This window comes from Eptatretus burgeri, chromosome 11 (assembly GCF_056783735.1).
Source record: "Eptatretus burgeri isolate ZD-2024b chromosome 11, Ebu_testis_v1, whole genome shotgun sequence".
Lineage (NCBI taxonomy): Eukaryota > Metazoa > Chordata > Myxini > Myxiniformes > Myxinidae > Eptatretus > Eptatretus burgeri.
Genome location: NC_140971.1, coordinates 81,321,816 through 81,342,342, shown reverse-complemented (window position 1 = coordinate 81,342,342; position 20,527 = coordinate 81,321,816). Strand labels below are relative to the sequence as shown.

Here is a 20,527-nt window from a genome sequence, read left to right as displayed (position 1 = left end):
TTTGATGGTAGTGGAGTCGTGGCTGAAACTCGAATCCTATCCAGGTTCCATCTGATGACTCCATATTTGCTTTTTCCTTCTAGAGTTCCTTCTGATGGCTCCAATGCAGTATTTGGTCTTCAATTTCATTATTGTTTGCACCATATCCTGATGCTGTGTGGACTGTGCATCCCTGCTGACGGACCTCTGGTAGCTTGCACCTGTTGCTGCTCAAATTTATCTATCTGGGTCCTTCCCGATATCTTTGTTCTTTGTTCCTTTCACACTTCTTTCAATTTTTTTTCACAATTCTCTTTATTCGTTCTATTTCTTGCTTTTTTTTCTTTTCTTTATTCTCTTTTAGTCTATATTTCTCTTTCTTTATCTATCTGTCTAAGAAGAAGTGAATTCTTGCAGAAAGTTTTCTCTAAGGCTCACTGGGATGCACCTGGATGGGTTTGAGGGTAGAGGAGTAGCGGCTGAAACCCGAATCCTATCCTGGTTCCTCCTGATGATGCTATGTTTGCTCTTTACTTCTTGGGGTTCCTTCTGATGACTCCAATACAGTATTTGGTCTTCTATTTGATTACATGAATGGTCTCTCTCTCTCTCTCTCTCTCTCTCTCTCTCTCTCTCTCTCTCTCTCTCTCTCTCTCTCTCTCTCTCTCTCTCTCTCTCTCTCTCTCTCTCTCTCTCTCTCTCTCTCTCTCTCTCTCTCTCTCTCTCTCTCTCTCTCTCTCTCTCTCTCTCTCTCTCTCTCTCTCTCTCTCTCTCTCTCTCTCTCTCTCTCTCTCTCTCTCTCTCTCTCTCTCTCTCTCTCTCTCTCTCTCTCTCTCTCTCTCTCTCTCTCTCTCTCTCTCTCTCTCTCTCTCTCTCTCTCCCTGTGGCTGTTGGTTGCATCATTGGTTGGGACGCGGCAATGCCGCTGATGCAGTGTCCCCCTTACCAGTACACTGGTACTCATTTTGCCGACCTCAGAAGGATGACAGGCTGAGTCAACCTCCTGGTGTATATTAATTCAGTGGCCAATGGTGCTTGAACTCGGTACCCTAGGATCCCAAGCCGCCACCCTTACCACCACCACCACAAAGCCAACACCAGGCTTACAAATGGTCTGAGAGTAATAATATGCGTCTGAATCCCAAGAAATGCTTGTCAATGGATGTTTGCTTCTCTCAAATTCAAGCATCACCTATCATCGTCACACTTTTTAATCAACTCCTTCAGCGATTTAGCATCATCAAGTTCCTTGGCATTTTTCTTAAGTCCAATCTGAAGTGGGATGCCAATGTAAGCAGCATGTGGAGCCGTGGGAACAGCCTTCTCGACATCCTCCATATGTCGAAGCACGATTGCTTACCTCCATGCAATCTACTGAACATCTACTCGTACTTGAACTTGGTTTGGCTTGTGCTCGAATACGTTGAACCTGTGTGGTCAGGTGGGATCACAAACCAACAAGCGCATATCTATCAAGCGTGCACTGAAACGCACATGCCAAATAATCCGAGGCAAAGAGACCTCATTCGATATACTGACACCATTCAACAGCTGTGCGTTAATACTCTTAGTAGCAGATGCGAACATCTGTGTCTCTCCTTGGCAAGAACCCCGATTAGAGCCACCTTCAAAGCTGCATCGTCTGTTACCATCCACCCGATCCCATGCGTATTGCACACAAAGCGCTCGTAGGTTTGTAAACATTCGGTGTTGCACCGAAACACACTGGAGCAGCCCCAACCCCATCTTACCTGATTGCTGAATCATGACATTTCTAATACCTCATAATAGGCACTATTACTTGAAGGATTGTTTGCGGTTTTGTTGAAACTCTCGGACTAAGTGTCACTGAATTGAATTATGGATGAGGGTAAATATCGATTCATGGTGTCATTCAATTTTAATTTACTTTATATGGTTTTTTTTTATTTTATCTTATAGTTATTATTATTATTATTATTATACAATTTCAGTTATTTATTATGATTGCAATTTTTATGACAATTCTTCTTCATAGTTTTTCAAACCTTGGCCAATATTGTCTTTTGTTTCATAGAAAGTAAATTCTTTGTGTTAGATATTATTATCAGTCCCATATGTTCAATTTTAATTGTGTTTTGACTTCCTCTTATGTGTAACATTGTAAGTTATTCACAATTCAGCCTCTGGCTGCGATGAGTACAGTGCATTATTTCAATAAACCATTCCAATTCAATTCAATGATCTTTCCACCATGTCCATGATCTTTCTCAAACTCAATGCTGCTAACACTGACTTGCTGATCCATGACTTTCCACCTGTTCTTAAAAGGACCTAACTCCAGAACGTTATACTTCGACGTCACCGCCTCTGCCTCTGCCACTGATCACAACCTCTCGTTTCCACAGTTTCAAATCTAGTTGTCACTCACTATATGGACTGAACATTTTCCTATATAATGTGCAACTTCTACAATCTATGAATACATTTTCTTCTACCTGCACAATATTATGCAAATCCACTCATGCTGAACTCAGAAGGCGACTGAAATTAAATCTACTCACTCCTATATTTCAGACTTCGTCACACCCTACACCCCTGCAAGAATGCTATGGTCCAACAAATAATCTCCCATTAGTTCCTCATGTTAGGATGAAGACTTTTGGTGATCGAGCATTTTTCAGACATTCTGTTCAATGATGGAATGCTCAGTTTTTTTATAATATACTCGAACAATATCATCAATTACAGAGAAAATTACCATGAACGGACATACGGACGTACAGATGGACTGACTACTCGGAAACATCATGCCACCAGTGACTTTGTCAGCAGAGGCATAAAAAGTTGCAAAATCTGATCCCCTCAACAACATCCCTATCAGCATCCTTCCATCATCAGCAAGGTCAAGCAATCCATCATTGCATTTGATATGAAATCCTTCTTTTTCTCCAACAGCCTCACCTCAGATTACTAATTTGGTTTCAGACCAGGTCACTCCACCATGGACATGCTGCTTCTACTCACCCAACTATGGATGGAGGCCCTCAATGTCTTTCAGACTGCTGTTCACCGCCATCTCAGATCATCCCCAATCCAAAATCATGATCTTTTCTGTCCTCGTTAACCCTGCCCAAATCCCTCCTTCCATTTTCCAGTTTTTCCTCCTTGGAGCTTCCTTCTCCATGCATGCATGGTTTGCATCCTGTTTTTGTCTGCTACGTCCTGATCCATTCAGTGTACTAGCTCTTCCACGAGCCTCGACTATGTGAACAACAAAAAAAAAATTACAACTTGTACTTATTAAAAATCTCATCTTTTCACAGTTACTTTTTCTTATGCTTTCTTTCCTTGTGGAGCACTTTGAAATTGTTTGTTCATCATGAAGATCGTGCTACGGAAGAAATCCGTTTCTGTGCAGAATGTGGTTGCTGGTTTGCAAAATCTCTGGCAGGGCAGCTGGGCTACTGATGCAGTCCCTTCTTGTATGTGAGAGCAGGAGTTGGGAATTTGGCTCGGGTGTCAGCGATGACTCGCCCTGTCTTGACGAAATACACTGTCTATCTATCTGTCTGTCTTTAATGGCCATATTCCCACCTCATGCAGTTGGCCAAGGAAAGTATTTGGTCAAAGTCATTCACAAACCAGCTGGCCTGGCATAATGTTCGACGAAGTATGTTGGAGCAGGAATTTATTTGTTCAGGGTGCCGGTGAAAGCTCACCTACTTTTCATCAAGGACACCGTTGGATCTTTAATGTCCACCAAGTAAGCTGGTAAACAAGACGACTAGGTTATTGCTCTTCCGAGGGATGAGGGACGGCACATATTGATGCATCGCTCTGGATGTGAAACACCAGGATGACAGTTTATAGCTGAGTCAAAATTTAAATCCCGGCTATACCATTAAAAGGGTGGTGCATATAGTTCTAGGCTGTCCTCAAATCCTCTGTTAAAACTCAAATGAATTGATGAACTGCTGAGGGAAATGAGTGCAGCCGATTTGTTTAGTGTTAGTGCTGTTGCTCTGATGGAAGGTTAATACTTGAAATGTCATCCACACCTCCTGTCCCACAGCAGGTAATGTAATTCATCAACTATTTTTATTTTTTATGCAGACTCGAGGTTCATGGAGGAGCGAGAATACAGAATGGACCAAGACATAACAACAAAACTAGAAGGGCACTGTTGAGCGCATACCTCTGCCACGTACTGCTTGATCCATGAGAACATATCGGACCCAATACATATTTGAAATATCATGTTTTATATCGTTTTTGGCCTGATCTCTCGATGTTGAAGAATCACTTTTAAAAAATTATCAGATCTGGATCCAAATTCAGATCTTCACCAAAATTGAATCAATTCTTCCGTGTCACACACCGAACCTGTCCACAAAATTTCATCTGGACCCGTCGACAACTTTTTGAGATATCCTGCACACAAACAAACAGACAGAGAGGTGTGAAAACATAACCTGCTTTACCTTCAGCGGTGGAGGTAAAGAACAGTAGAAAGAGGGGGGTGGGGATACATGGACAGCAGGGTGGAGAAACAAAATCCAGGGAGACTTGGAGGAATAAAGGACATGGTGATGAATGCAAGGGGAGGACACAGGGAGTGAACAAGCTGGAGACAGCTGCAAGCTCTCAATCCCAGAAGTGGAAGGCAAAATTGGGGAAACAGCAAAAATGGAATAAATTTTTTGTTGTTGTTGTTTACATAATCTATAGTTCCATTGCTCACCGTTTTTTTTTTTTTTTTTTTTTTTTTTTTTTTTTTCTCTCTCTCTCTCTCTCTCTCTCTCTCTCTCTCTCTCTCTCTCTCTCTCTCTCTCTCTCTCTCTCTCTCTCTCTCTCTCTCTCTCTCTCTCTCTCTCTCTCTCTCTCTCTCTCTCTCTCTCTCTCTCTCTCTCTCTCTCTCTCTCTCTCTCTCTCTCTCTCTCTCTCTCTCTCTCTCTCTCTCTCTCTCTCTCTCTCTCTCTCTCTCTCTCTCTCTCTCTCTCTCTCTCTCTTTCTTTCTTTTCCCCATTGCAATTCCCTTCCTCCTGCAGATGCATCTTCTTAAATTCCCTCTCCCCATGATGTACCGCCAGTTCCAACCTGCCTACCCATTAGTCGTGCAGCATATGCAATGGTCAGTTCGAACCAAGCAGAGGGTGCTTCATGCAAATTCATGTTCAAATGTCCCAAAACACGACCAGACCAATTTTCAGCACAGATTGCGGGGGGGGGGGGGGGGGAAACTTTAAATAAATACTGTACTGAACTGTACTTATAAAATAGAATACCACTGGCTGGTTATTTCAGATTTACTCTGCATGGTCCAATAATGTAATACTGTATTTACATTTCTAATGGAATAATCATAACAGAAGTAATACTGATATCACTTAAACAAAGTACATACATAAAATATCACTTCACAGTAACACACCTCCCTCCCCCACCCCCTCCCTGTGAACCCTCCCCACAACTACCCCTCCAACCTGCATGTCACTATCATTCTCTCCCTCCTCTTTTCGATTCCTGTTCATTCAGCCACCTGCTTGTTTGTATCTGGCTGTTTCTTCACCACCACAGTGTCAACAAGTTACACTTATAACATCCATCACCTTGCTCTTAAATGTGGCTAGACTATTTATTTAGAGTGACGGAAGCGGTCCTGCCAATGCTGGAAGCATTTACGTGCCCTGTGGACATGACACCACCGTGAAGCATAGACGAGCCTCAAATATAGTGCACTGCAGGCAGAATATACAGATTATCCCCTCCCTGAGAGTCATGATTGAGCCAGCTGAGCTTCTTCTCCTTTTCTTTTTTACGAACAACCTTATTCGTGACATCATAATTTTCCTGATACGAGCGAGGTTTCCAAAATTATCCAGTCCAACTCTTTAATACAGATGTTAATCTGGATTTTAACATGTATTCTATTTCAACCTCTCAGCAAGCAAGTTATTACCTCGCGCATGTGAAGCGAAAAGCGGGGTTAAGCAATTGATTCACTTTGTCTGTCTGTCTGTCTGTCTGTCTGTCTGTCTGTGTACAAACGTCAGTTTATGATCGAGGAACAACTTAATTTCCTTTGAATGTTCTATTTTGAACACGAATCGGAAAACAAACCTGAAGTTTAGTAGTACTTTGGCTCGCAGTTTGTAGCGATTGCACATGAGCAGAGTGGATTGAGATAATTTTTAAGTGGTGAAGCCGCTTCAATATTTGGGTACGTCCTTCCTTTCATCCGTCCGTTCATATGTCAAAAAGAAAGAAGAAGAAGAACGTTTCTAACCCACAGTGTTTAATTCTAAAAGGTTCTAAAGTATAATTTGAGAGGGTTATAAAGGGTAATTCTTTAGGATAATTGTAAAGGGTAATTCTAGAGGGTTCTAATGGGTTCTAAAGGGTATTTCTGATGGGTTATAAAGGGCATTTCTTGGCGGTTATAAAGGGTAATTCTAAAAGGTTCTGAAGGGCTCTAAAGGGTAATTCTAGAGGGTTCTGAAGGGTAATTCTAGAGGGTTCTAATGGGTTCTAAAGGGTATTTCTGATGCGTTATAAAGGGCATTTCTTGGGGGTTCTAAAGGGTAATTCTGAAGGGCTCTAAAGGGTAATTCTAGAGGGTTCTCATGGGTTCCAAAGAGTAATTCTAAAGGCTAATTTTAACGAGTAATTCTGAAGGGCTCTAAAGGTAATTCTAATGCGTTCTCAAGGGTAATTTTAAAGTGATTTTAATGGATTATAAAGGGTAATTCTAATGGGTTTCATTCACTTCTCGGTTTTGCCAATTTCATATTAAATATGCCAAACTGAACTGCTTCCTTTGGACATAGGTACCATTTTTTTTTTTTACTCTGTCTGGTCGTTAAACAAATTGAAAATCATTCCAAACAGGAAACTTACTGTTTTTGGGGACATCATAAAGGACACAAACAAAAGGCACAAAGAACTGATTTGATGTGTTGAATAAGGTGGTTGGTGTAAAAGATGTTTCTTCAATGGCGGTAAACTTCCAGAATTAATTTTTTACATGACCTTTAAAATCTTTATTTTATTTCCATTGAATTGCATATTTGAGCACGACAATACAAATCGGCTTTTGGCACTTCAAAGCCCTTCTGTTTAGTTGTTCCTGGACAAAATATTTGGGTATTTTACGTCATCACGACCAAACCAAATGTAGCACTTGCAGACCTAGCCCATGTCCTACTTTCTCAAGACTGCACGGGGTAAGATGTTCTATGAACTCTCCAGTTTTATATGCCCTTTGATGCACACAAATGCATCTGCAAAACCATTAATATTCTAACTATCTCTGATATTTTCCAGAACCACCCAGCCCCGTGGCTCCACCACTGCTGGTACGGGTGGCACCGACAACACTATGGCTGGATCTTAATGCCAATTCCATCCGTGGAGAGGGTCCTGTTATGCGGCGTGAACTGTTGTGGAAGGCAACCACAGGAACTTGGACTGAGGTCGAGCGCGTTGATGGCCCAACATACAAACTTTGGCACTTGGATCCCGATACAGCCTATGAGATGCGAGTTTTGTTGTCTCGGCCTGGGTCGGGTGGTACTGGACCACCCGGACCCCCTCTACTTACAAGGACTCGTTGTGCAGGTACTCTCACTTTCTATTGTTGTCACGAGCTCTAACAGCTAAAATTAAGCTTACACCTCTTCTGAAGTTTAATAACTACTTGGTTAATGATTTGAGTTTAAAACAAGTGTACAGCATTTATTTTATCGCTCCAAAAGCTAAATTCTGCCAATCTGATTAATAGTGTCCACTTGTTGATATTGTTCTTTAAACTGTTTTCGGCGAGAGTGAGGAGACGTGGGACACTTTGTCAAGTTTTGTATTCTGATACTTCATTGTTGGAGCTGGCCTTATTTTGATATCTGTGTCAGAAACTGTGCGGGTGTTTGAGAGACCTCCTTCAAATGTAAACGACTATCCCATTGGTCCAAAGATGATGCCATCATGGGTAATCTCTCACTTCTCCCCTGCTATACTTCTCTCAATTCTCCGCGAGAGTATTACTGTCTATAACTTTACCTGTAAAACCAATTTGTCTGTATATATCTGCCTTTGTACTACCTATTTGGCTGTGACAGACGATCACATGTGATATTCCTGCACAGTATAATCACATGCTTCTGCTTTATCTTGCACATCTCCCTCCCCATATCCATGCTCTATACCCACTTCCCTCACTCTAAAACCTTCTCTTCTCCATCCTTATTACAATCCAAACAACTTTAATCTCTCTGTACCTTTGAGAATGCTCTTGTGAAATCCGCCACATTCAAAATGACTGGATAATTTCCCATTCCTTCATGATTTCAGAACAGAGCTGAGCTAGAACGGAAGGGAAGGGAAGAAAATGGAAAGAGCGAAACACCAACAGCAGAGTAGAAGTGAGACAGAGACAGAGACAGAGACAGAGACAGAGACAGAGACAGAGACAGAGACAGAGACAGAGACAGAGACAGTAACCTGCTGCGCACAAGCTGAATGAAATGCAGCAATAGGAAGGGGAAAGTGGGGATAAAATAGAAAAGAACAAACCAACCAACAACTTACAAGCTAAAAGAGGTGACGTAGAAGGGGAAATAAAATCACAATAATATCATTAATTATTTATTTCTTAATTCATTCTCATGTTTATTGTGGTGATACCTCCCCATGTGAACAATGCCCATCTCATTGCTTATTCTTCCTGTCCTCCCCCTTTCTCTCCAAACCTTTCCCTTTTTCTTACCACACTTGCTGTTGTTTTCCTTCTCCAGATGTTCCTGACTGCAAGTTGAGCTCTTACTCTGGCCTGTACCACACTACCCTTGCCTGCACCCCCAGCACCTTGCCCTTGTCACACTTTTCCCATACTATTCCCCCTCCCCACTCCTCCCACTCAGCCATCTATGCACCATCCAATACTTTCCATCTATTCCACAAACATCAAACACCTTAATTCCAATATCATGGATCTTTCACACTAGGTCGCCACCTCATCCCCAGATCTCATCTGGCTTATAGAAACCATTCTTTCACAAAATATCTCAGACTTGCTCATCTATTTCTGGTTATTTCTTATTCCACATTGACAGATCCAACACTTGTGCTGGTAGCAGTGTTGGTCTGTTTGAGGAGCTCCTTCTCCATAAATCTGACCACATTCTGACGCCTCAACCTCACTGGATTATTTCTAGATTTGTTTACTCTCCACAGAATATGCAGATTATCCCCTCTCTGTTAACTGTGTCAATAAGATATGGATACCGTCAATCTCAAGGAAGAGGTCAGGGTCATCTTACTGGCCTTGTTTGTGTGCATCATCGACCACCCTGCCAGCTGTGATGACAATCTCAGCCAACTTTAACTCCTTACTATTATCCTTCCCCAACTCTCTTTTCGTAATCTTCAGTGACTTCAACAACTATCACTTAACTTGGCTTAGCACCGGCCCTCATACCAATGCTATTGCAGTCAATTCGTTTGGTGATACTTAAGGCCTTACCCAAACCATATTTCCCTGAATAGTTCTAACTCTGCTGAACTAAATCATGTCCAAATTTTCCTTCCAACTTTTCCCTTTGTTCTTCAGCTTCTCTTTGTTCCTCAGACTATGTCATCTTCAAATCATCTGCCTTTTTGGTGGTTTTCAAGAACTGCCAAGGTGGTTTGTCAAGTCCATCTATGGAGCATTATGTCATTCTCTCTTAAGGAATGAAGTTATGATGCATGCTTTTTTTGCGAAAGCTAATTGCCTTAACTCTACCTTTGCGGATAAAGCCAAGGTTCCAAATCACTCTCCTCCAATACCAATCCAACTCCTGACCCCTACCCTCGTCCTCACAGAAAACTCCTTCAGCAAGTTAGCATTCCTTCTACCAAGATAAAGTAATTCCGAGTCGATCTTGACTCCTCCTCTGACACTAGACCTGATGGCATTAACAATTTCAAACCCAATATATACTTTTTCTCTGTTCTTTATCGGGTATTTTTCTGAGAACCACCCGTCTGCTTCATGGAAAATCACCAATGTTACCACAATTCATAAGAATGGTGCAAAAACTGACTCTCTCAACACAAACCAGCCAGCTTTCTCACTATCATAAGCAAAATAATGGAATTGATCATTACAGCAGACCTCGAGACTCATCCTTGGTCTTTGCTTATTTCGTTCATTATGAGGACTCCAATACAGAATTTCATCTTCCATTTGATCTCTGATATCCCATGATTAATTTGGCTTCTGCCCAGGTCCTTGCACCCTGGAAATACTGCTTCCACTTTGTTAACAATGGATGGATACCTTCATTCTCAAGGAAGAGGTCGGGTGCCATCTCAATGCAGGACTTCACCAGTGTATTTCATTTTGTTTGGCACCCTCCCCTGCTTTCCAAGCTTTCAGCTAATGGTATGCAGAGTCCTTTCCTAAACTAGCTATTAGATTTCTTCTGTGCTTGCAAACATTAGGTTGCTTTGGTTTGGCTTTTTGTCCCATTTGGTTGGGTTTTCTCTCGAGACTGGCATTCCTCAAGGTCGCATTGTTGGGACAATCCTGTTCTTGGTCTACATCAATAACCTCTTTTCATGACTGTAAAAGCATTTTGCAGATGACTCCACCTTGTGCGGGACCATTCTTCAACATTCCACAAACAATACAAGGAAGTATGCTGTATTATCCTTATTTGCTGATGTGGAGAAAATATGCAACTGATCATTTTCCTGGAATGTGTCTGAATGCAGAACAGTCCCACACTTTCATTTTATCCCTTAATAAGGATTGGCTGGCAAAGTCCTGAATTTTTTTTTTAAATCAGCCTCTGGGATATATGCCGTCTCTGCAGCTCATGTGCCTCACCGTCACCCACCAGCAATAACTCATTTTGAGCAGAATCTATTTTCTTGCTGTCCTCTTAACTACTACCTCTGATCTCTTCCTCTGCCAACTGCGGCTTGAAATGGTGGGCGAGGCCTTTATATAAAGTGCAATGAAATATGACTCCATTCTCTCCTGTAGGCTGGTGCTATTGCCTTCCATATTGGCCTGTGTTGAGGTCGTGGAGTCTAAGACCCTAGCTCTTTCCCTTATGTTGTTATGTTCTTCCATGAGCTTCAACACCTGTTTAAAATATTATATCCAGACTGGTAGTCATGGTAATATTTTCAAATGGTGGGTAGCCTTGTTCGCATCAAGGTCTCATTGCTTTCCTGGTGACATTATGACCTCTTGGTTTGAATTCCTTTACGTTTTGTGAAACTATCCAATCATCTTTTAGGTCTTTTATGATCATGATGATTCCAATGAACTCCTCCATTGCCTCTACTTCCTGCTCTCTTCATTGTCCCTTCATGACTACATGCCTCTTAATTAACCCCTCCCATGCTATTGTCCATAAGTGTAAGCTTTCTGCTCAAATCCACTCTTCTTTTGTCTCATTTGTGGAACTTGTCTAGTTTTTCATCCACTACTTCAAGCTTATTCCCATTGCCATCTCATTTTGTCCCTAACCGAAATCATTATGTTTTCTATTCCCAATAATGTTGCCTTCTCGTCTCTGTGGAGCTTTTTTTCCTGAAATTCACATTGATATTCCATTAGTCATTTGTCTACCTGTTCTCCTCTGCCTGAATGCCTGTACGTTGATCTTCAACCCACTTCTGTCCAGCTTTTCTATAATCCTTGATCTCTTTGAAAAAATAATAATAACAATTTTACAAGTCTGTATTTTTCTGGAACAATGCACCCGGCTTCCACCTTCTTGTGTATAAAGAAGAGCCCCACTGTGCCTCCAATGTTGTATGGCTCATTTGAGGGAATTGTTTCTCCTGGAAACTTTTTCACATTTAGTTATCGACATCGACACAACCCATGTTTGACAGAAAGTTCATCGAAGATAGCTCCTCCCAAATCAGGTTCTCTCTCTCTCTCTCTCTCTCTCTCTCTCTCTCTCTCTCTCTCTCTCTCTCTCTCTCTCTCTCTCTCTCTCTCTCTCTCTCTCTCTCTCTCTCTATCTCTCTCTCTCTCTATCTCTCTATCTCTCTATCTCTCTATCTCTCTATCTCTCTATCTCTCTATCTCTCTATCTCTCTATCTCTCTATCTCTCTATCTCTCTATCTCTCTATCTCTCTATCTCTCTATCTCTCTATCTCTCTATCTCTCTATCTCTCTATCTCTCTATCTCTCTATATCTCTATATCTCTATATCTCTATATCTCTATATCTCTATATCTCTATATCTCTATATCTCTATATCTCTATATCTCTATATCTCTATATCTCTATATCTCTATATCTCTATATCTCTATATCTCTATATCTCTATATCTCTATATCTCTATATCTCTATATCTCTATATCTCTATATCTCTATATCTCTATATCTCTATATCTCTATATCTCTATATCTCTATATCTCTATATCTCTCTATCATCTCTCTCTCTTCATTTCAGTACTCCTTGCCAGATTCTTAGAGGCCTTTGTGTAGATGCCTTGAAACTCTGAACCCAAGTCACATTGTCTGCCAATAAGGTGCTGTTGCTCAACAGCAAAAAGGCCTGCCGTGTGGAAGTGACACAGGGTTATGTCACATGGGAAATGGAGCTGCTTATGCAAGCTACTGGCTGTGTGTGTGTGGTTGTGGTTGTGGTTGTAGGGGGAGGCTCTGAACACGAGAGCAACAGTCCCAGGTGGATTATTTCTCTCATGAGATCCTTTGCATGATGGAGTGAATGGATAAATCCACACCTGCAATGGGTTTCGGTGCTTCAGGCTACAATTTCCTTTGACACTACTGCAGCTGCTTGCAAATGCAGGCCTCCGCAACAGGTCTCAAATACAATAATTGCTCCGATAGTGAAACCACTTTGGCTGAGAAAATGGAAGACTTACTTTGAGTGTCTGCATTCATAGGCCATGCACACATTTGTACCAAAGATAGTTGGCTATGAAACAGAGTCAATAGTTGTCTGGGTTAATTTGTTTTGCACCTTCTGTTTCCTGGTCAGTTTTGAAAATGTCCAATCCGACTCAAACCTCTATTCTGTTCTTGAGAGGGAACAATAGGACCAGCAGCTGTTCTTTCTGCAATCGTATGAAACTGAAGGATCATCGTGATAACTGAACGACTTATTTTGTGTCATCTGTTTCATTTTAAATGAATTACTATATCCATGAACTGCAAACAGTAATAATTTAAAGGTTGAATTCAAGAACGACCTGCTATATTTCCGGTGCCCCCACTGTAGTCCCCCCAAATCCTCCACCACACTCACTTCTTCATTTAAAAATAATTTGCAAACTGATAACAAATAATGTCATGACAACATTTTCACTTCCAAGAGCTTTTATCTTTATCTCATATTTGGCCAAAGCAAATATAATTTATTCATTTTTGAAACCTTCTCAGTACATATAGGAAAATGAAATTGTTTAGCTATTCGACGTCCACTAAATAAATTGTGACGGTTTAACTTTCATGTTATCTTTACACACAGTGATTTAAGAATGTGCTAAGTATCACTTCAAATGATCATCTTTTACCAATTTATATTAAAGTATTCATGAATCAAACAAAATTGCATACCCAGCTAAGGTCTGACAATGAATTTTTTTTGGGTGATAAAGGGTTGATGAGCCCCTTGAGAAGGAGTTTTTTCTAACAATCCTGCATATGCTCTGGCTCGGACATAACCGGCTTGGGTTTCTGCCAATATGGTTTTTTGGATATCAACCACCCAACATCTTCAGCCAAAATAAGTGATAATCTCTTGGAAGTGAATTTGAGTTATCCTGGACAGTGTTCGCTTCTGAGTATGTAGCTCTCGGTTTCACATCCCATATACCATGTTGCTTTGTCAGTTGTGTCACAATACCCTTGTAATTGATGCACTCACATTTCCTATAATACACTTGGCCTACTTGTGACATGTGTACAGGCTTTCCCTGTACCTTAGGCGAGTGTTTAAACATAAGAGCATAGTGCATTCCCCATCCTCTATCTAGTGGTGTAGTGCCAAATTTTGAGGTACCAGAGCTGTGGAAAAATGTCAGCCATGACCTCATCACCAGATCAACCATCGCATGAAGTTTTAACATGACACGATACCATTTGAGCAATCCCCAAAATGAGTGATGAATGAAATACTGTACACACATTTTACCATGATTGCAAGAAAAGAAAATAAAAAGCAATCGGAGATTTCAGACCCTCACCAGGACTTCTTTTGAGTGGGGTATATTTTTATAGGTTTTAGGGTAAATTCAATATGGCTGCCAAACCATGTGACCAATGATATCACATGTGTGAACCTTTTGTTCCTCATGGACAGGCGGTCATACGTGTAAAGCTTCGCCTCGATCTGTTCAGCCACTTCAGCAAAGATTTTTGAAGGTTTTTGGAAAAAAAACTAATATGGCTGCCGAATCACGTGGCTGATGACGTCATGAATTTTTTTTCCTTTTGTGGACCCATTTATCCCTAGATGACCCTCAAAATTTTTCATACTGATCGGATGTGGTGTTCTACATATGCAATTATGATGTCATTAAAAAATCCCATTTATTCCCCACGAGGAGTGCTTTACCATGTGCCAAGTTTCAATTTCTTCCATGTTGCGGTTTCAGAGATACAGAGGTCCAAATTTTTCCATTTTTCCAACATGGCTTCCACATCAAGTGACTGATGATGTCATCATTATTATTAAAACATTGTACATGAGTAGTCGCACCAATGGTGAAAATTTCGTCTCAATCTGACAAGCGGTTGCAGAGAAAAACATGAAAGTTCTGTGCAGACAAACAAACAGATAAACAAGAAAAAGACTGTGCAGAGCATGATACTTGCAAAATCCACCCCTCCACCACCACTCTCCAAAGGTTGCCATGGATACATTAAATTGTCCATTTCATTAAGATTAAAATTCACAATCTTAATCAAAGTTCAGCTTGCAAATCTTGTTCAAATTTCAAGCCAATCAGATTAAAATTGATGGTTTTTCAAATAAAATTTGATGATTTTCGAAGTTTGACCTTGAGTTGACCTTTGGTCTCAAAAATAGTTTGGTTTCCTAATTCAGTGATGCAATATGCAAATCTTGTTCAAGTTTCAAGTCAATCGGATGAAAAATGACTATTTCAGAAATTTGACCTCAAGATGACCTTTGACCTTTGACCGCAAAATCAATCGGCTTCTCAGTTGAGATTACCTCGACAACTTGGTAAAGTTTCATGACAATCGGTTTAAAATTATGACCTGTAGGCGACAAACAGACAGACAGACAATAACAAAATCGATTGACTTGAAAAATTTACTTGAAAAATCTTCGATTTTGCAAGTTACAAACAGACCCAAATGCAATATCCTCTCCTCTAGCGAGGGTAAAATAATAACACTCACACTTACTTGGTCTCACAATTCGGAATTCCATTTGAAAAAGTCAGATCAGTTAGTCTCTACTCTCTAACCAACTATGTATTGAAATACAGAGAAGTTTTTATTCATTTATTTAGTACCATGTGGTAACGGCTGGCAGGATGGCCGAGCTATCTCGCCTATCTGGGTACGCATGCTCGCCTCGAAGCTATCTAGCCTGAGTTAGAATCCCGACTCAGCTATAAACTGTCTTCCCGGTGTTTCAGTCAGGGAGATTCATCAATGTGTGTGCCGCCCCTCGGATGGATGTTAAACTGGGTGGCCTGTCTGCCAGTATTCGTTATTCCGTTGTTTATCACATTGGTTGGTGTCTTTCTTGGAGTTGACGAGAGAAGATAAAGCTTTGAGGCCAGATAAACATTCGACAGTGTTGAAGTAGATGGCAGAGCAGGTAATCATGATGTTAACATATATATATATATATATATATATATATATATATATATATATATATATATATATATATATATATATATATATATATACACAACGTCATGCTTGTTTGCTCTGCTAACATGAGTCCGTGTCATTAATGTATCATGGGCCTACCTTTGCTCATACAACGTGATAGCCATTCACATTCTTCACAAGAACAGCCACATCACTGATCTAACCAGCCATCAACTAGTTGGACATATCCAATGTTTTCCACGCCTTCATGTCTTCCAGCGTGTTAATACGTTTTTGTAAAGACAAGATAATTCACTAAATCTGGATATAAGATGGTTGAAAGTTCGTCTCGCTTCTGGACCTTCCTGTATTCGGCAATTCATACAGGTCTGTGTGTGTCTGTAACCTGTAATGTTATCATATCGCTCACGAGACAAAGTGTCCAACATATTGACACATCCAGGCTTTGGGACAAGCTTTGACCATAAATATTTGGCCATGAAACTGATGAAAGCAGACAAAGCACAATAACTCAACCGATCGTGAATGTGGGAGGTTTTTCAAAAACTCTGTTGCAGAGCTAAGCTCCACCTTGGATTGATTGAGGTGCCGGAGCACCGCTCCAGAACGCGACAGCTGGACGACACCTCTACCTGTATCTATACTTTCAGAGTGATGTTTGTGTGTATGTGTGTTACCATTTTTCTCAGAGAGAGCCACAACGGATGTTCGTAAAACTTTCAGAGGTTCATCAGTGAGTAGCGGGGAGCGTTTTAAGGGGAGTGGGGGGAGGGGGGGGAGGAGGAATGTGAAGGGCAATATTGCATGATCTCTGACCCCATTTCTTCGTGAGTGTAGGAAGTATTTTAGGCCACCCCCCAAAAAATAGAACAAAAAAAAAACAAAATTTGATTTCTTCAATATACCAACAGGAGTACAGCAGTGCTAGCCAACGCCGGGTACCCATGATAGTCCTTCATCTGATAGTCAAATGATCGTAAACATAAGACATCTTTTGTGCAAGATGTTAATATAATTGCATCGACATGACCAGCCGCAAAAAAGGATACAATTTTATCACCTTCCCCACCAAGTTATCACTATTCCGACTAAAAGCAGTGAATAAAGGCTGTCAAATTTTGCTGCAAAATTAATCGAGGTTTATTCAAGATGAGCACTTCAAAGCAAGGTTTTGCTTCATGTTGATTTAATACTCCAGAGAGATTAATTATATTTATTCCAATGAACTTTGATTAGGTTTGATGAGTGCAGTGTAAATCAGGGACAGCACAATACGTGCCTCGGATATTCAGGCCTCTTGTGTTTTTTTTTTGCTGATGTTGCTAAAGCTTGTACCCACCACCGCTCCCTCCCACGATTTTATGTCATAAAATGAGAACGTTTATATTATATTTCTTTGTGTGTCCGCTTTCCCTGTCTGCCAAGTTTTACGATGGTCCATGGTCCATCCAGTATGCTCTGCCACGATTTTGTCATCGACTGCTCACAATTTCGCTTCCTCAGATTTTACTTCCCCTGACACATTTTAATAAAGTGCCTTTTCCCTTGCGGGCGCCAATATAGTCGAACAACAGACTCATCCCACCACCCCTTCCTCACCCATAATGCAAAATCTTCGACCCTTGCTACCGCAGACATTGAATTGTATGGAAAGGCCCAAAGGCTGTGATTGAGGCAGCTATTGTATGGGTAGGTGCCGAGGCCATGACACTGGCATTCCACTTTGCCAAAACATCCAAACTGTTATTTCTGTTGTAGATAAGTGCATCACAGTTGCTTATTTCAGAGTCCTGGCCTGTGAACCGGCACAAAAATGCCAAGTAAGGTTATGTATTCTGACAAATTGTCAAAGAATCGTTCCACTCAGCAAGGCAGAGGTCAAAAATTATATCTCGGAGAAAAATATAAAGTTTGTGGAGGCCACAAAGTCATATGCATTCGGACAAGTAATACATACGTGGTGTTTGCTGCAGCACAACTTAACCATACCATAAAAATGTACTGGCTTGTTAGGATCTTGTGGCTAATCTTACCAAGTATCAGCTCGCAGGGTATTGGCTCATGAAGCAGTCATGGAGCGGTTTTACCGACGGCTGCACCGTAGGCGTTGCTGTGTCTGTCCAATCAATAGGGCTTCCTCGATGGGACTTTCTAGCATTACATAAAAGCTTCACGCGGATGAACAAAAAAGTAGTTGTTCAGTTGCTTCGGAGAGAAACCTCTGCAAGAGCAACTTTGGAGAGCAGATGCAGCTTTAAAAAGTATTCAGTGTATCAAACATGAATCTGCCACTGAGACTTGGTTCAGACTCATTCTCTTCTCCATTCAGTGCAAAGCCTGTGCTATGCGGTCCCCACAATGATTGGCAACCTGTTATAATGTGGCCAGTTTTGCATGAATATATAAATACCATATTTACCACTTCATGAGATTGCGACGATCTGTGTGACTCGTGTTTCCGGTTGAATGAAATTGAGACAGAATGAAACGAAGAGTGTCAAAATGCAAAACGTCCTTGCGAAGCAAACAACACTGAGACGCATTCACATTTCTTGAGCGATCAATGAACAGCAAAGACGGTGAATTGAGAAAGGGTGAGAATGAAGATGAATTTGAAACGGAGAACCAGACTTAAATTTACAAGATGGATCATTAGTGTGTGAGTGAACATAGAGCAAAAGAGGATATTAATATGAAGTGCTTGTACCATTGGAAAGTCATTCCAAAATGTGACACTTTTGATGTTTATTCCATCAATCATGCAAAACATAATCGTGAAATGTGCTTTCTTATGGCATATTTTATGATCGTTAAAATACTTATGGCAGCAAGGCAGTTCAGTCGAAGTGCCCTGTCCTCTTAAATGTTTTCTCCCGCTTCTGATTCCAGCAGTGGGCACTGCAATATGGAGCATATGTTGTCCACCAGAAAAAATGGTAAGCTGCCTATTCCATTTGTTTGATAAAACACGAAGCTTTTTGGCTTGCATCCTCAATTAATCCAAAATGTACATAGCAAGTGTGGGGTTGACCATCCTGCTTTCATAACCTAGAACTTGGGAGTCAACATTTCTCAGGACCGGCGAGTCTGGCAGTTTACTCAGACAGACTGACAGAGACTGCAAGCGGCCATCGCACTTCAGGACTAGTCTCCTGCATTTACCATCCCTGATATTATTTCAGCCTGGGCATTCTTCGACACAAACATGCCTTCTTGTGCACACACAGATCCATCCCATCTCATCTTCAGTTATCCTACCCCCTCTCCCACCCCCCTCCCCTCCATGGTATGCTGAATCCTGTGTGATGAGGGAGTTGCTCTGAAACAACTTGCCTTCTCCTCCTGGAAAGCAAACCTGACCAAAGGCGATCTCAGCTCATTACACAAAGCTCACAAAAAATGTGTGTCCACTGTCAAGAGAGCCAGAAAACAACATCTATCCAACCTCAAGATTGACCTTTAAAACTTGTCTCCCTCCTTTAAAACCTGGTGGTACCTTGTTAAGCCTGTCTCTATTATATTGTCCCCCTCCACCTCTTCCCTCTCTTTAAATGGCACCATAGCTGACTCCACAAGTGAGAAGGCTGAATGCCTCAATTCTGTGTTTGCTTCCAAATATTGTGTCCCCAACCACTCTTTGTACCCACCCTCCCCAGTCACACCCAACTGGTTGTGGACTCCGTGTCTTTTGCACTTGAGAATTTTGAGAAGATGCTTTCAATCCTCAACTCTGATTCTACAACTATCCCGGATGGCATCAGCTCACATATCCTAAAAACCTGCTTTTCCACTCTTGCACATCCTCTTTCTGCTCTTTTCACCCTATCATTTGCCCTATGTCACCTTCCGTATGCTTGGAAATCAGCCAACATTACTGCACCACATAAATTGCATCAGCACTCGGTAGAGCGCATACCTCCACCAGGCTGAAAAGTTTACATTTTGTATCTCACTATTCGGCCGGATCCCAATCCAGATCTTCACCAAAATTGAATCAATTCATTCTTGTCATACACCCAACATGTCCACCAAGTTTCTCCAAATCTGTCCACAACTTTTTGAAACATCGTGCAATGCAGTATATCATTTTTGGCCCTATCTAGTCTCAATGGTGAATAATGATGACTTAAAAAATTATAGTACCGGATCTGCATCTTCACCAAAATCTAACCAGTTCATCTTTGTCACACACCCAACCTGTCCTCCAACTTTGTGCACTAATCATCACCAACATTTGTCCAAATCTGTCCATAACCTTTTGAGATATCCTGCTCACAGACAGACAGAGAGGGATGAAAAACATAACATCCATCCACCCTTGGTGGCAGAGGTAAAAAGATGCAAAAACCAGCCACTTTAACTACAGACTATTAGCTTACTTACAATCATCAGCATGGTCATGGAATCCATCATCACAGTTGATATTTATTCTTTCCTTTTTCCCAATGGCCTCATCTCAGATCACCAATTTGGATTCAAACCACATCACTCCACCTGGGGCATGTTGCTTCAATTCACCCATCAATGGATGGAAGCCCTCAATGTCATACATGAGATCAGGGCCGTCTCTCTCGACATATCCCGAGCTTTCAATACAGTCTGGCATCCTGCCTTGCTCTCCAAACTCTGTACCTTTGGCATTCAAGCCCTACTCCACACTTTGGTTGCTGACTTCCTCCACTCCCATCGCCAATGTGTGTCTCTCAACAGAAC

The 20,527-nt window shown here is 41.2% G+C and overlaps 1 protein-coding gene across 1 annotated transcript in view; it reads left to right on the top strand.

Annotated features, from left to right (window-relative positions):
• Window positions 1-20,527, top strand: part of LOC147017488 (receptor-type tyrosine-protein phosphatase mu-like) — a 513,419-nt gene that overhangs the window by 180,521 nt on the left and 312,371 nt on the right. The window contains exons 6-7 of the mRNA XM_085847977.1: window positions 1,207-1,420; window positions 7,285-7,578. Coding sequence (XP_085704103.1) covers window positions 1,207-1,420; window positions 7,285-7,578 — 508 coding nt within the window. The remainder of the gene's footprint in view (window positions 1-1,206; window positions 1,421-7,284; window positions 7,579-20,527) is intronic.